This window comes from Nannobrachium achirus, assembly GCF_963921795.1.
Source record: "Nannobrachium achirus genome assembly, chromosome: 9".
Lineage (NCBI taxonomy): Eukaryota > Metazoa > Chordata > Actinopteri > Myctophiformes > Myctophidae > Nannobrachium > Nannobrachium achirus.
The window spans coordinates 47,707,982-47,726,307 of record NC_137818.1 but is presented as its reverse complement, the minus strand read 5'-3'; the positions used below and the strand labels follow the sequence as shown (position 1 = coordinate 47,726,307).

Sequence of the window (18,326 nt, the reverse complement as noted above, 5' to 3'; positions counted from 1 at the left end):
CTGAGGATGACAGAGGATCAAGCACCACTACTCAAGGACATCACCATGTCAATGGTGGGGCGTGGACATAACTTTACAGAACAAAAAAGACCTAATAAGATTACACAGCATTACACATGAAATCATAAAGTACATGGTACAGATCATATAAACGTGTTAGCATTTTTTACCAGCTTGCAAAGCTGGTTGGTCTACAGATAGTCAGCCGATGACATCATCCAGTATGCCAAAATCTCCTGAATTCTTACCATATATGGCTAAAAAGCAGAAGAACAAGTGTGAATGTATACAGTATATATATATTATTAGATATTATTACATCTTACTATTTATATTATAATATAAACTGTAAGACGGAATTCAGTTTCCAGTGGATTCCACAAGCAAGCTGGTATAAAAGGACGGTCGGGTGTCATTTCCTTTTCTGAAATATATTATCAAAAATATTTTAAAAAGATCTCTCATCTCATCGATGCAGTAGTATGGTGTTAATGTAAACTATCATATAATTTGTCCCTGCTAACTATGTATTGCAAGCTATTATTTTGGGTAAACCGATCAGAATTAATTTGACGCCTTCTATCCACAAACGACTCCAACATCAACAGCCATACAACTGGAGTGAAAAGGTATGTGCATTGGTGTGATGAGCATCACCTACAAATGAATATGTAGAACTGAGGAGATTGTGGTGAATTGGAAATAACAGCAAGCATGACATGGCCACATCATCAAGCAGGTCACCTGCTACAAATACTCCACTAAGGCAGGGGTCTTCAACGTTTTCAGGCCAAGGACCCCTTAGTTGAGAGAGATGAAGCAGGGACCCCCACAACCTTTCCATCGGTTCCATAATTTCATTGACAGCACAATCAGTGTATTTTGGATTCATGTACATTTTTCTTCAGATATTTAACCACTTGAAACATCAATACTTAATAAACTTGACCTTTCACTCTGTACTTAGTCTGCTCTTTATACCCTCCACACCAAAGTTCTTTGCCTAAAATAGCCGATCTACAAGCTCACAATGCCTCGAGGTGGCGTGAGCTTGTAGATCTGCCATTTTTGGCTACAGTTCTCTGAAAATGGACACTAGGGTTCAAGTTTTTAATATAAAAATGATTGGAAGATTTGGAGGACCCCCTGTAGTAACTCAGAGGACCCCCTAGGGGCCCCGGACCCCCTGTTGAAGACCCCTGCACTAAGGGAACTTAACTAGCACACATGCCAAGCGTTCGTGCAAGAATCCATCAGCGCCTTCTCTTTCTTCGTAGGCTCAGTCTTCCGTGTCTGTAAAATAATCAAATTCTCAAAGACAAAATATAACGATTTTAAGATTTTATTACAATGGTATAAAAGAAAAAAACAATTCCATGGTTATGTGCTTAGGAGCTGGGATATTTTTTTACAAATAGAAAAACAAAATTCGGTCATTCCTCCAACTGTATCAACAGATAAAGTACACATTTGAAATTCTGAACTTATTTGTACACTGTCAGTCTGTATGAAAGAATAGACCGTTTTACTCACAGACTGCACTAGTCGTGTCCTAGAATTGGCTGTTTTGCAGAACATAAAAACTTCAATTAGTTTTTTTGAACAGTTCTATGAAGAAAGACTAAGAGCCGAGCTTTTTTCATTTGTTTTGGGGGTTCGGTGTCCAGCAACATTGTATAGCCATCCTCTCTGGTGAGTGGTGACATCCTGTGTCACCAAGGTGTTGAGGGAACTTCTTCAGGGTGGTGAGGATATCCTCAGCTTGGTTCTCAGACAATTGGTTATTTAACCACACCCGAGAAGCAGTCAAACTGCTGCACAATCAGTTTGTAGTCCAGTAGCGATTATTTATCATCATCCCCAATACTGAGAGCAAATGTGTCTGGGATCAGATCAACACAGATGGGCATCGAAGGGTTGAGAGTTCAGGCTTTAGAAGTCTTGTCTGATGTTCTCCTTGTTCTCATCTCCCTGCTGCTGTCTGAGCTGGGCCACCTCATTCTCCAGCTGAACAATGGCACGTTCTATCTCATAGTTTTTGCTTACCAGGGATACCCAACTGTTGAAAGACAAAAACGGGTTTTCATATTAGACATTATAAATCACTCTGTCACATTCAGACAAATGAGGGTCATGCTGGGTATGAAATATAGCTTTGAGCCAAGTCGATGACAGAGGCTAAATTCACTTTTCCTTGGCAATAGACGAAGAACAATAGTCAAAGAACAATAGAACCTATAACAATAGACAAAGAACAATAGAACCCAGAACAATAGAACCTAGACAAATAGAACAAAACTTCACAATAACAATAGAACCTAGAACAATGGAACATTAGACAAAGAGGCACTTGAGACCCGAGGTCATGTTCTACTTGACCTCGGGTCATGGCCACTTGCCCCCCTTCCCCCCCCCCCCCCCCCACTGCAAAAAACAAAACAAAAAAAGTTTTATTTCCATAAACCTGATTGCTTGTTTCTCTCTCATAAACAAAACATGGCAACGGTGGGCAAAGTTAGACGGTTGTAGTCGGAGATGTGATTCTCTAGCAAACAAACGCTTGCAAGCTGGCTGCACACACATGCTGTTCAGTTACGTGTGGATATGTGTCGCTGCAGGGAGGAAACTTCGGAAAAGCAGTGTTGACCAGGACGCTGAGGATGTTGTTCTGACTCTTTCAGAACAAATTACAAACGCGCTTCTCTACCTAGCGCTAATCCTGTGCCTGTTTAGGGGATTGAGAGAACTCATAGCTAAAGACTAGTTTCTCCATAGCAGTCACTTCATGTTCACACAATGTGAGGCATGTCGCTTTGCGGGTTGCCTTGCGCGATTTCTAATTAGCTGCAGCTGAGCACTCATCGTGTCCGATGCACGTCTTTTTTAGCATTATGTGAGCTTGTAGAATAGCAGTTTTCAAGGGAGCTCATGTCGCAGCAAACTATCACACTGCATGATGTTCGTTCAGTGTGTGTGGGGAGGGACTGGGGGAGAGAGAGAGCGAGAGAGAGTGGCGGAACACTAGTCTAATATAGCCTCGTTCAGCGTTCAAGTAGGCTAACAAAACATATCTTATATTATGTTACTCAAAATGGGCACTTGCCATGTCGGGCAACCTGGTAGCAAACTTCACCTGCCTGACCATATTATTTACCTGCCCCGGGCAGTCGGGCAGGCGTTAGTGTCAACCCCTGTTCTAATATGACCAATGACATCACCACTGGCATCACCAGGAATACTGGTCCCTCATTGCCTGTTAATGACGACGTTGCCAGGGATGCTGCTCCCTGATTGGGCTACGGGCTTAAACAAGCGGAGACACCGACATACATACAGTACATACATACAGTACATACCCAGCCGATCATAGTACTTGCACACTCTGCTTGCGCAACAAACATGCTGAATGGCAACGCCGATCAGCATGCGGGATAAAAGCGCTATATAAATGCACCATTTACCATTACCCTACTGCAGTATTCAGCGTATCCTTGAAATCTCTCTGCATGATTTTAGTAACACTATATTTGTTCTATACCAGAGAGTGGTACCAAGCTTGAACAGGAGAATGCATTCATTGCATTGTGGTTCAAGGGACCCAGTTTACTTCGTACCAAATACAAAATACCAAATGACAACTGCAGTCCCGAAAGACTTGTGGCTTCTACAGGAACAATTACAATCGTTTCACAACCTCATAGCTTGAGGTAAGTCTACCTTGGATGGTTAAAACGTTATGGATAATAATAAAATACTATATGCAGAATACCAATGACAATTTCACTTCTGTGGATTTGCTATTGAGCACTACAGCAGAATTAAATAAACATTGTAGACCAAACCGAAAGTGTACCAGCATTTGCTACTGTGATCTTGAAGTTATGCTCACGGACAGGCTTCATTCATATCAATATACACAACTTAAACAACAACAGTAGAATAAATGTTGACATTCACACAAAAACCTACTTTGACTCCAGCTCTCTGAGTTTTCCCCCTCCTGCCAACTGATCATTCTTGCGCTGCCAATTCAAATCTTGAATTTGCTTCCTGGAAAAAGAAAATAACAAGAGTAATCAGAAACCTGCTGGTAAACCCGCCTGGTAAGATAATACGTTATAGATAAAGATAGAGCTTACCTGAACTTTTGAAGTTCCTTTTGAGCCATTTCGATCATAAAGGCCAAATTGCTGTAGAGAGAAAGACAAGTTAAGAGCTCTGTGAAGCATTACTCAGGGCTTAAAGCAAAAAAAAAATCCCGAGACGGAAATGTATTTTGCGAATCTGCTCTGATCTCTTATAGCCCCTAGGGACTCCTCAAGACGGAAATCCGCCCCCAGGACGGAGAACTTTAAGCCCTGATTACTACAATTTACAATTATACTACAATTTAGGCATTTGGCAAACAGTCTTAATCCAGAGCGACTTACAATAAGCAAGGTAATACATCAATGCATCAGTACATCAACAAGAATACATCGAATGCATAGAAATAGTAATCTAAGAAAAAAACATCGACCAAGCACCTATTCCTTAAAAAACGCTATCTAAATGACATGTATGATCATTGAGGGTAGGCAAGTGCTACGGTAAGTGCTATGGGCCAAGGTGGAGTCTGAAGAGGTGAGTGAGTCAGCCGTTCTAAGTGCAACTGGGAGTTTATTCCACAGTTTGGGAGCCAGGAGGGCGAAGAGTCTAGGACGAGTGGATCGTTGTCCTGGAGTACTAATAGCCCAATGACACGCACACTCCATGGGAGGTTATGAAAGCCTGACGTCTCATTACTCTGACTACGTGGCTACGAGTACGGTTAGGGTTAGAGATAGGGTTAAGCACCAACACTCTATAAAATAAGCAAGTGTGAATTCTGGTCCAACACAATTCCAAATAACAGTACATTAATATTGCAAGCCCATGACCCCTTCTTCTGTGTACCAAAAATGACAAACATGCCTTGTATGTCAAAAAATGACATTCAGCCACTGCCACTCGCTACGGAAAATGACACAAAAGAATTACATACATACAAGCCTTATATGACATCTAAGCCTTGTAATGTAAAAAATGATACGGTGCAGTGGAGGGGCCATTCAGCCACTCGCTTCATCCATGCCTAACCTTTGCATGTTTGGCAACATGGATTTGCACTGTGCAGGTGTTGTTGTTGAGTTGGTACTAAATTTGGCAGTGTGTCGAGTTTGTGCTAAATTTGGCAGAGTACGGTATGCCCACGGCTGTGCCAGCCTGGCACCGTTGGAAAAACACAGATGTAACCAATTATAAGCCATACCTGGAGCAACAGGTGGAACCACAAGGGACAAACACAGACAGACGCAACCAATTACATACAAGAATCTACCTGGTGCAACAGGTTTAATCACTAGGGATCTCAGTCACAGGACCATTTCTCTCACAGAGCCTGTGTCCTCCAATATGAGGCCTCCTACACCAAATACATACCGGCTGTATTTTGCCAGTTATAAACTGGGTAAAATAGATGTACTTAGTTTATAACCAAGTATACTGTAGGCCATAAACAAAAGGATGGGCAAGAAGCTAAACCCTTCACCACTACAGTGGTACAGAGTTGGGTGCCATGGCATTGGTCCGAAATCTTATTGTTCCTACACCCCATTAGTAAGAATCTGGTGATGTTAACCTGGTGAAAAATACTATGCCTAAACCTAAAACTAACCCTAATCCTAACCTCAGTAAAACTAACCCAAACCCTAACCTCAGTAAAACTATGCCCCAATCTAACCCTAAAACCTAACCCTAACTAAATTCGGACTAATGAGATTTTGGATGCCAGATGCCCCAATACAAATTTCAATAAGGCCATACTAAAATCTTTAGTTTGAAAACAGCTAGATGTGCCGTCATGCTCATTAGAGAACGGCTGGAGAGCATATTTCAAACAATCACATTGCTTAGACTGGCCTCCAAGTACTCTGATAAAGGGTACTTGCTGCACTAATGTACAAGGCTGAGCGGCACTACTACAGCACTCTTTCTCAAGGTCTCAATGGGGGCCCATCAGGGGTAGAAATGGGGCTGTACCTCCAAGAGTGCACAAATGGATTTTTTTTTTTTATCTTTGGGAATTCCAGTCTACACTATGCAATCTACAGAGTGTTAATTTAACTCTGAGAGCGTACATATGGAACCAAATGCACCCATAAGGGTCTATTTGGTTCCATTTGTACACTTGCACCGCATAGATACAAGAACAAATGAAAAGCAAAATGTCAGCTTCTCATTAATGCCATCTGGCACCGATGTATCCAAACACTAACCACAAGGCCAGTCGCTGGTTCTCAATGTCTGGTCTGGGGTCCAAATTAGGGTTGTCCCCGACTCTTCAAGTTGAGTCGGGAGTTTAATCCGACCTTTCGACGAGTCGTTTTATATAAAAAGGTCGCAGAGAAAAAAAGAAAAACTGTAATTTCGCTTGTTTCAGTGCTGCTTTAAACCACGTCAATATAATACAATGTAAAAGTAACATGAAGTTTATTTTAAGACTACATGACGGCAGACTGCTGTTTCAGGGGACAGCCCTAGTCCTGACTTTCAGGGGACAGCCTTAGCCCAAATGGACCCAGATAGGTCTGGTTGGTCCTGTGATTGTCATAATGTCATAAAGTCATAATGCCTAAAATAAAAAAATATGAAAATCTTAGTGACAACATGGGACCGTCTGGGAAAAGTGTGACAATATGGGACCGTCTGCGAAAAGTGTTGGAGTTACTCACTCATTATAGACTTTCCATGCGTTGGTACCGTATTGCGACATGAGCTCTAGATTTTCAATACGAACTGCCTGGTGCTCCAGTTGGGCCATTGAGTTGTTCACACACTCCTGCCACGCCGTGATGTCATTCTTCTGTCCAGAGGACGGTGCTGGGAGCTCATATCTGCACAGAGTTCAAAGACAGAAAAACAGGGGTATGGAAGAAAAATGTCAGGACAATCTATCAATAAATTCCAAGGTCTGTGTCGTGTGTATCAGTTTGTCTATCTGCATTTTTGCCCAAATATGGAGATGATTGAGTGAACCACCTGCCCACTATACCAAGACATCAGAGACACATACTTCTTACAGAAGAAGGGATGTGCCTCTGGGACACATCCGAAGGGAGTTTGAAAACATGACCAATGATGAAAAAATCCCATACCTACTGGGAGAAATACAACAATGTGCGAACACAGCAGCAGGATTTGTGAACTGTTGCGACAAAAGAAGGCTAGAGACTGGAACACAACCACCCTAAGGACTACAAACCATGGATTGACATCTAGACCTACTGCACACACAGTATGAAACTACCTTTAAAAGCATTTTGAGAAAAGATAATGCTGCTATTTGTTCCAAAAGCTTTATTACATACAATGCATGTATGCATACATACATAAAATGTCACAATGCGACATAGCTGTTTACACAATGCTGTTTGATTACTGACTGACCTACGTGACATTATAGTACTGACGTCATCTATCTATAAATGCGAGAAGTCTCTGCGTGTGTGTTTGTAATCCGCGTAACTCGAGAACCGTTCGTCCCACCGGCTTCAGATTCGGCACGCGCGCTCCCCGCCGCGGCGCGGAGTGCAGTGCCGGGCCTCGACCCGACCCGACGCGCGGTTTTCCCTAACCGGCGCGAAACGTTCGGAATCTCCTTATGCGGGGCTGATTGTTGACATCAGGCTGTTCCGGAGGAAATCGGCGCAAAATCGGTCATTGTGACATCACTGCAGTGCCGGGCGCAAGCGCTGACTCATTGTGACATCACTGCAGTGCCGGGCCTTGCCTCGACCCGTCAGATATCTCTGTATATGGGCATAAGACTGAGAACTTGGCATATGGGCAGATACAGAGATCTCCATACAGTATATGGGCATATATAGACAGATATCTGAGAACTGAGAACTCCATATATGGGCATATGGGCAGATACAGAGATCTCCATACAGTATATGGGCATATATAGACAGATATCTCCGTATATAGGCATAAAAGGGACACAGACTGATACAGAGATCTCCATATATGGGCATATGGGCAGATACAGGGGCTGTATCTGGGTTTACTATGCAAATCTTTCTCCAGAGTGTCTCCTACGCAATTTTCGTCACCAAAGCTAGCCGAGAGCCTGTATCTTACAAGAAGTTGTAAGATACAGGCTCTCGGACAGACAGATACAGATATCTCCATATATGGACATAAATGGACAGAGGCAAACAGATGGTCAAAGATCTCCATATATGGGCATAAAATGGACGCAGACAGACAGATACAGATATCTCCATATATGGGCATAAATGGACACAGGCAAACAGATGTTCAAAACGGGTCCTATGACAACAGGTATAATGAGGTTTGCATTAAAGGGGGAACCGGCACTGTGTCTGCAACACAGTTGGAGCCACAGACAGATACTCCATATATGGGCATAAAATGGACGCAGATAGACAGATATCTCCATATATGGGCATAAAATGGACCCAGAACTATAACTGCAGTGATCTCCATATATGGACATAAAATGGACGCCGACAGACAGACAGACAGATACAGATATCTCCATATATGGGCATAAATGGACACAGGCAGACAGATGGTCAAAACGGGTCCTATGAAAACAGGTATAATGGGGTTTGCATTAAAGGGCGGGGCATTCATTCCCTATTTACATTGTTCCGAGTTGACCAGGTCGCCGACTAGACTGATAATGGGTACTGCATGTGATATTGATGTTGTCAGTCATGCAGGAACAGGTCTCTAATAAAGGGTATTGCACTAGTTGGTCAAAAGACTAGAGATATATATACAGTATGTAAAACATAGTGTCAGTTTGCCCCTTAATCTGTGTATGTCAGTATCATGCCTCCCAGTCCCTCCCAGTAAAGTGTGGTAATTTGCATCTGCTTACGTCCAGTCATTGGAGCACCGATAGACAGAAATGTGATACCATGTTTAAGCATGGATGAATGCTTTAGTCATGGTAATTTGAGCAGTTATTTGAGACACTGTTTTAACCACAGTAATTTGAGGAGTTACAGCCATCGTTGTAAAATAGGAGTCATACCAAGGTGATGTAATGTAATGCAGCCAACATGCTGAGAGACTATACCGGTGGAGTGGCATTCATATTTTAACACTTTACAGAACAGTAACAAGAGAAGGTTACCAAGCATTTCACTGCAGGTTGTATAAGTATACCTGTAACTATATGGGATGAATAAAACCTTATAGGGCATAGCCGAAAACATTTAAATATATTATATACTCAATAATAAATACCCATTAGTTTGTGGTTTTGAAACATGTTTTGACGTCAAATCAAATGTTTCATGGGCATGATCACCAGGAGCCTGGATGGCTTGGTTCAAGAATATATAAATATTTTCTGAAATCATGTATGTAGGGTTCTATCTGTGGGACCACAAAATGACCACCACTGCAATAAACCTTGAACATATAAAGAATGACTTCCAGTTTACCAGTCCTGCCAACATAACAGACAAGAGATTAGATCAAAATAAGAGGGAAGTAAGTCATAGTTTTCAGTTTTTTGACATTGTTCCCAGCTGGCCCAGATTTATGTGTGTCTGGCTGAACTAGAATTGCTTGTTTCTCTGTTACTAATGTTTTGTCTTGCGTGTGACAGTCTGCTGTATCATGTCTCTCATTCCCTCACTGATAGCCATCGAATGGATTATGAGAAAGACAACAGTAGACAGATCCACTTGAAGGTCTAGACCAGGGGTTCTCAAACCTTTTTATACCACGACCGCATAATATGAGGGAAATTATTACATTAGTGGTTGCTACACACTAGCCTGGCTTGGCCAGACTATATACTAATGCAGCCAACTAACTGCAGTATATACTGCAGTACATCCCCACCTTGTTTTAACATGGGTGGATTGTCTGGCTGTGCTAGGCTAGCTACACACCTCCCCACGCCCTCATTTTGGGTCGGGACCCATAGTTTGAGAACCGCTGGTCTAGACCAGTGTTTCTTTTTGGGCCAGTGTCCCTATCCAACATTATGGGTCCCTTACCACCCCAATAGAGGGTATGCGCATGCATAAAGTGAATGGCAAATCCAGTTGCAAAGTGAGTGGCAGAGTGAGTTTAATGTAGTTTAATGCAATCAGATAGGACTTGTCTGTTTGGATGTATGGGCTGTCAAGGCCAGAAAATAGTTTTTTTGCTACTCGGTAGGCGTTCCCACATAACTTCCGGGTATGACGATGATGTCACGTGCATACCCTCTATACCTACATAATTAAAAGGTTGTCGTTTCTGATCTGAAATGTTACTGTTATGCATTATTGTTTTGCTTATTCAGAAAACAGTACATCCCATGTAAAGCCAAATAACAGATTAAGGGGGATATGCATTCTAATACAATATCATAAACAAAGGTTAACCCTAACTGGGGTTTCCAAGCTAAGTGAATGTAATTGCTTCCTCTAAAATCAAACAAACTATGTTGCACTTTTGGAAAATAGGTCACTGGTCAGTAATGACAAGTATAGCATAGGTCAGTGGTTCTCAACCTGTGGTACATGTACCACTGGTGGTACTTGAGCCCCCCTCTGGTGGTACTCCGAGGAGTCTCCCAAAAATGAAGAGAACAGATAAAAGTGGAGTGAAATATTTATATTATACTACAGGCAGTTCTGACCAAGCACTTGGTTGAAAAGGGCTCTCAATTTCTGTCTCAATGTATTTCTCAAGTTATGTCGCAATGGCTGTATCAGTGTCGGTCTCAATGTAAGTGTCTGTCTCAGTGTCTGTGGCATTGTATGACAACTGCAGGAGTTAAAGGAGTAGTTCACAAAACAGAAGAAATGACTTATTTCTATTGGCTACACACCCAATGAAGCCTTGGCTTGAATTCATGTTTTTGTTGCATTCCTAAGCCAATCATTTGATGACCGGTGGAATCGATCCTATTGACCCGATCATCAAATTATTGGCTTGTGCATAGCGGAATAGGATGGGTCTACGCACCTGTATTTTAACATCAGTTATTATGGTGGTACTTGGAGAGAGATATTTTCTGTGGTGGTACTTGGTGTAAAAAGGTTGAGAACCACTGGCAAAGGTCATAATCAATTAGCTAAATCTGCCAGTATGGTCCTTTCAAATCAATCATTTATTATTATTACATAGCGGCACATTGATACACTGGTTGTAGAAGAGAAACATTGTGTCATTTGTCCTGTTAACTTCTAAAGAGACAGTTGTGGCATATGTCATTTACCTCTTCATGCTAAGAAGTTCCAGGGGTTGCCGAGCTGCTAGCCTCTCAAACTCATTCCTCATGATTTCTGTCTGAAAATGGACAGTAAAAAAGAAACATGCATCAAATGACAAAGGTCTTTGCTGCAATCAGCTACTCTGGGAAAACATCTACAGGACAAGTTTTCCATGACTTGGTGGCTTTGTCACCTCAAACGTAGAGAAGTCAGGTGTGGACAGGTAACTGAGGTAGTTCTTGGTGGGTCTGTATCGGCGGGTCTCCTCTTCTACAAGTGCTGCCGCCTGAGAAGAAAAACCCACCAGAGGAAACAGGAGGATTCAGAACGAGCAAAATGCTTGAGTGCAGTCACCACCAGCAAGCGGATCAGTTTGATCAATTAAACCATTAAAGGATTTTAATATTGAAAGGACAATGTGAACAGTGTTATGCCGACATGCTAGAGCGAGGTCAATGCAGGTAGGTGCGAGTCCCACTGGTGAAATAACATTATCAACGGTCTTCTAAATGTCTCAGTGTCTAAGGACGGGTAAACTCACAGACTCAGCAGTGCCATCTTCATTTATAGATAGATTAGTGGCAAGAGAAGTCAAATGAATACAAGCTCTGAGCACTTTATCATGATGAACCACTACTGAAAATAAGGTTGCAGCTGTTTTTCTGCTAACTTGAACTGAATATTGTATGAATCTTTCTTGATTTTGTACTTTAATAATACAATAATGTATATATCGAGGGCTTGGAACGCAAATGGTCCAAGTGACATTTTCAGAATTTTACAGGAGAGCAAAAACAAAGTTTTGATTGACTGAGTGACTATTTTATTACAAACAACATATGTAAGCAGTCTGTACTTTTATACAGATTAAGCTAAAAGAAATTGATATTTTAATAGTTATATACATAAAAAAGTACAAAACGTTTTTTTAAATACAAAACTAATATGTTTAAGCGTCACTTAGGCCCTTTGCGCTCCAACATTGAATAGCTTTTTGCTTAATGTTTGGGGCCTAAGTGACATTCAGAAAATAATACTAGACCAGAGACAGTAACTTGCCAGTAACTGCTCTGATCTACACCAAACTTGGCAATCAGGGGTCTGCCATCAGAGTAGCCAGATTTGGCCCCCAGGGACAAAGAGGCCCCTGGGGCCCTTGGGTGTCACAGGTGCACCGTTCGTCCAATCTGTGCCTAACTTGGCATAAACACTGTTCAGGGGTCTGCCATGACAATAGTCACTCCAGGAACCACGTGTGACCACCAGGGGCCATGTTAGGGGCCAACTCAGGGGCCCCTGGGGATGCTAACAGGTGCACCGTTGCACCAATCTGCACCAAACTGGGCATAAACACTGTTCAGGGGTCTGCCATGACAATAGTCACACCAATGGCTACATCAACATAACATCAATGTAACACATCTAGTGTCCAATCCGGTGCAACATGGTAAAACAAGTAGCTGTCCTACCTGAAATCAGAGTTTATAAGTGTGTCAATGGGAGACCTCCTCCAACCAGATGTGCTAGCTTACTAGCAGTAACTTCAGTATACCGTTTAATGTATTACATAGTCCCGGATTGTAGCTTTATTCATACCCTTGGGCCTTGGTTGGACTTGTGCATTAAAGACATGAAGTGGAGTGTCGTGCACATACCCCCTCTCATCAGCAACCTTTTATTCCAACATACAACCAGTAGTGTAAACTACTAATAACTAGGTTTCCACAATCTAAATATTCCAAGGCATAGTTGGTTGGCTTAACTTGGCCATGACATATAACTTAGTTGTAACACAAGTATGACAGATATGTGGGCACTGGGTAATGATGATGTGCATTGTGCACTCTTTTGTTTTGCAGCTCACATTGCCATCATAAAGGGGTCTGTATGGGAAGCTGACATACAATGGCAGATCTACAAGCTCGACGAGACGCCTTGTCTGCTACTGTTATTTTTGGAGTTATTTTAATTCAGCATTAGTTGTGTGAAATTCAAGTCACACAGCTCTGCTCGGCATGGCATCAAGGTGCAGCTAGCTAATAGTCCAGGCAAACTAGCTCATTTTGGACCCAAAACAGAAAGTAATTGTAAAAGTTTTTTTTTCTTCACAGACCTTTTCTATAAGGTCTCCAGAACAACATACTAAAAGTCCTAAGAAATCCCAGTTGCGGAAATATGTTTAATTGACATTAATCCAAGACTTACTATACACTACACTATAAAGGCAAAAATGACTCCCAAAAAATCTGCTTAAGTGGGATGTGAGGGGTCAAACTAGGGGTTATTAATTATTCTGAATCCATTGCAAGCATTTGTTTTGCATGAAAAACATTCCTTGGGCCAAAAACGGACCCCAAAAGGCTGTGAAAATTGATGACTCATCACTAAACCATCGTATTGTGGGGTCATTTCTTGCCCAATGAATGTTTTTCATGCCAAACAAATGCTTGCAATGGATTCAGAATAATTAATAACCCCTAGTTTGACCCCTCACATCCCACTTAAAGCAGATTTTTTGGGAGTCATTTTTGCCTTTATAGTGTAGTGTATAGTAAGTCTTGGATTAATGTCAATTAAACATATTTCCGCAACTGGGATTTCTTAGGACTTTTAGTATGTTGTTCTGGAGACCTTATAGAAAAGGTCTGTGAAGAAAAAAAATCTTTTACAATTACTTTCTCGTAAAACGCTAGTTTGCCTGGACTATAAAGTTAGCACGATGCTAAGTAACCCAGTTCCATCCACATGAAGGGACTTCCTTACCGCCTCTCTGACGCCCGCTGCGTCGTAACCCTGGTCAAAGTATGGCAGCGCGTCCACGAACACTTCGCCCGCTACTGACGCCGTTCCAGCCATTTTTAATCGATCAACTATGTGTCGTTGTTTGGGAAATTATCCTTCTGCGCTACAAACAACAAGTTACCAAGCAAGCTAATCTAAGAAAGGAACTACAGAAGACTTTTGTTTTGGATTCCTTCCGCTGGAGTGGACATCACACGCGCTGTGCGTCCGCCGCCTAGTGTTGCGGAGGAGAACAGAACAGACGTGATTGTGTTGCATCACTGCCACCTTCTGGAGGAAGTTGGCATCGACTCCTTTAGTTTCCAGTTGTCATCTTCTAAATAAAACAGTGGTTCTCAAACTTTTTCAATGTCGAGGACCCCCAAATTGACACTAATTAGCCCGCGGACCCCCATTTGAAAAGATATGCCATGGACCCCCCATAAAAGAAGATGTTTACGGCTCTAGCATTGATTGATTGATATCAGAAGAAGTTTGCAAAGGAAAAAGTACAGTTTCATGACGGTACAGTTCACTGGTACAAGGTCTACTAAAAGGAGATCCTAGAAAAGACTAAGCTTATTTCCCTAGGAAACCATTGAAGTATATATAACATTGAATGACAGACTGATAGAACACAGTACTATGCAGCAGATAAAAGCAGTGATTCTCAACCATTTTAATTTCAAGTACCCCCAGTTTGACATGCTACGGACCTAATGTTAATTTAACTCGGAGTCTGTAGTTACAAATGGAACCAAATGTACCCATTACGGTCCATTTGGGTCCATTTGGTTCCATTTGTCCACTCTTATAGCTGGGGCCCCCCTGGAACTCCCTCTAGGACCCCTGGGTGTCACCGGACCCCACTTTGAGAACCAATGGCAAGAAGGCTCGTTTGAAATGGAAAGCATGTTGGTAAAGAGCTTCTTGTGGACACGCCTCAACGATGATGCTTCTCATTTAGAGCAGAGAGAGATATGTTTGGACCACAGCGTCCGCTACTTTTATATATTTTTTACATTTCGGTTTGTATATGGTCTTACTTTGCAAACTATTTTTGTTGAAAATATAAGTCTCATGTCATCGCTGGAGTACATGAAAAAAGAATGCGTTGCATCTGGGACCCTGTCCTCCGCTTCTCTGAAAGGAACCCTCACCAAGATTCACAAGAGAAAAGTCGCTCCAAAGACGCACCAGGACAGCGACGGTGAATTCTGCAGGTGCGCAGCCTATTAATACACTTTAATATAATGTAATTAGGGTTTTTGTTTTAATAAGTGCCAGGATCCTTTAGGCCTGTGATGTTTCCGTTTACTAGACTACTAATTTCCTACTTAACAATTTGGGATAAAAAAATAGCCTAATGAGTTTGGGCTTTAATTATAGACTACTATTATAAATGATTATAGCCTCTATGGAAGGACATGTGTCACATGAACTCACATCATGCTTGTCAGAGAGGGGGGGGGGTACAATTACAAACGCTTTCTTTCCATCAGACTGAAACCAGTGGTTTCATAAATGTCCTGCCCAACACACACCAAGGACAAAGTACAAAGTCAATCCAATTAAGGAGAGGATGGAAAAATAGTGTAAATCTCGATTGTCACATTGAACCTTATCTGTTAAAATGTATTTCTATTCAGGCTTCTATAAAGTTTAAGCATGTAAGCCCTGTGTCTGACTCTTCATACACATTTTCTGTCTATCTATCAATCTAAATGCTCTATAAATTCCAAGCATTGGCGAAAAAATCACAGATTATGATTATTTGATTTTTTTTTTACTTAAAAAGGAACAATCATGATGGTTTTTGATTGATTGATCGGTTGATTGGTTTATTGATTGTTGATTGAATACTTTATTAACGATTAGTACAGACGTACGACTTACTACCACGTTTACTCATTCACATCAATGTTTCTATTTCTAACAGATCTATTTCATTTTTCTGTTGCAGGTCACGATGTTCGGTCCTACCCCTGTTTGGCAGTAACCGCAGTGTTCATCGTATTTTGACAGCTTGCCTGCTGTCCTTCCTAGCCCTGCTTGGCTCTGTGTCCATGGACCTGAGCTCAAACTTTGACCTGTTGGGTACAACCGAGGACGCTTATTACGAACTAACATCATGCAGGACGCTGGCTATCCTGCGCCTCATCAGTGAACTTCAAAACATGAGAGCTCTGTGGACAAAACGTGTGGACAACAAGACAGGCGAAGGAGCCCGTGTCTCAGAGACGATTTCGCCCTTGTTCGGTCGACTCAGTGAAGACTTGGAGGGTCACAGTGATAGCCAAGGACAGCCCTGCGGTGTAGACCTGACAGATGTCTGCCAGGAGTTGAATAGAGACTTCTCAGAATTCTTGAACTCTACGAGGGAAACTGATGGCCTGGATGGCAATGGAAAGTCTGTGTTTTCAGTGACCATATCCAGACTTCTTGACACGTGGGGAAGCATAGAGGAGAGTGTAGCCAAGGTCAAAGAGTATCTTTGCTGGAGGGATGTGCTGGCTCTAAGACTCCTGGTGGCGTTCACTGAGCTCAACCGCCAGCTGATGGATGATCCCGGCGTCGGAATGCAAACTGACTTCCAGCAGCAGTGGAGCCACACGCTCAGCTACCTCAGCTTCGCCCAGGTAATGTCGGAGAACCTGCATGTCTGCTGGCTGGAGAACGTGGACCCCAAGTCGAACTCAACCCACCGTCTGCCGCACACATATACCTTAGGTTCAGATCTGTGGCAGATCTCTAAAGCAGGTGCTGACACAATGTCCGGGTCTCCCGCTGGCATAGGAGTCCTCAGGGACGCCCAGGAGTGCCTGCTGGCCCGGGCAGTGCCAGCTCTAAGGCTGGTGTGCCGGGACGTGTTCTCAGGCCTCAGCATGAGGGTGTGCCTGTTGGTCCTGGCTTGTCTCATCTACCCTCTGGTGATGGTGTCCTTCAAGCAGACGACAGAGTGGATTCAGAGTTACGCCCGCAGCCTGAGGGACAGGACCGAGGACCTGAAACACCAGAGGAAACTAGCAGAGGACCTCTTGAACCAGATGTTGCCCAAGTCGGTGGTCAAGCAGCTCAGTCAGCATAAACACGTGGAGGCGGAGAGTTATGAAAAGGTGGGTGCAGTGGTCAAATATAAAATGTGTTTCTATATCAGTCTCAACACTGTACCACCACTATGCCACTTGACAATGTCAACTAATGATGAGAATCCCTCAGGATTTTACGTTTGGATCTCACACATTTTGGTAGCAATATCCCAATCGTGTTCAGGGAAGCTCCTCATCCCTAGCCTGGCAATGAGCCACTACTAGGACTTTTTTTCCTATTGATTACTCATTCCATGGGGACTTGAGTTCAATAATATTGTTTTGTATTTGTAGCATTCCAAAGACAAACATTTGGATATAGTAAATTTACCCTCATCCGGAATCAATGGGGGTACATTTTTGTAATCAAATTATTGTCTTAGGAATGCGACAAAAAAAAAAAACATATTATTGAACGTTCAGTTTAACAAATATAAACTATATTTTATATGTATTTGTTTGCTTGTTCATTAAAGTTAATTGTTCTTTTCATTTATTGTTCATATAAGATTAATATAGGCTACTTCATACATTTTTTTATCTATCAATTAAAGTTACATTCTTAAAAGGATCCCTGGCTAATGCGACAAATATGCCTTAATACATTATAATGGTCCTCTATAACTACAATGTAAAATTAAAAACATCTTAAATATTTTATTTCTTCTAGAAATAGCTAATCTTTCACTCAATAGGGGAAATGCCTGTCGCAAGTTGATGATGTCATAAATGTCATGTGTCGGTTTTATGGCATGCATGTGCAAAAAACAAAACACAAACACATTTGAAATATTGATTTGATGCTCATAATTAACCATAGGAAGTATTACGTTTGTTTGCCAGACCCATGAAATGGGTAGGCCTACATAAGCAAATGTCGGTCTGTCTGTCCTGGTTTTCTATATAAAGGGTATATATGATGATGACATGCCTACAAAAGGCATGATGTCATAAATGATGATGACAGACAGGGGGTCTGGCACAACCAGGTTGACCTGGTCTAGTTTTATTTGCACATGCATTCCATAAATTAGATCACAAATTACATTTATGACATCATCAACTTGCGACGGGCATTTCCCCTATTGAGTGAAAGATTAGCTATTTCTAGAAGAAATAAAATAATGAAGGTGTTTTTAATTTTACATTGTATTTATAGAGGACAATTATAATATATTAAGGC

General features: G+C 41.9%; 1 protein-coding gene across 1 annotated transcript; it reads right to left on the bottom strand.

The window, feature by feature from the left end:
* Positions 1–1,646: 1,646 nt before the first annotated feature.
* Positions 1,647–14,203, bottom strand: bcas2 (BCAS2 pre-mRNA processing factor). Its single transcript, XM_080733477.1, has 7 exons — positions 14,037–14,203; positions 11,467–11,559; positions 11,279–11,349; positions 6,753–6,914; positions 4,140–4,190; positions 3,970–4,050; positions 1,647–2,059 (listed from the first exon to the last, which is right to left on the bottom strand). Exons 1-7 carry the CDS (start codon positions 14,127–14,129, stop codon positions 1,933–1,935), a joined length of 678 nt encoding a protein of 225 aa, XP_080589603.1. The 5' UTR covers positions 14,130–14,203; the 3' UTR covers positions 1,647–1,932.
* Between the last annotated feature and the right edge of the window lie 4,123 nt (positions 14,204–18,326).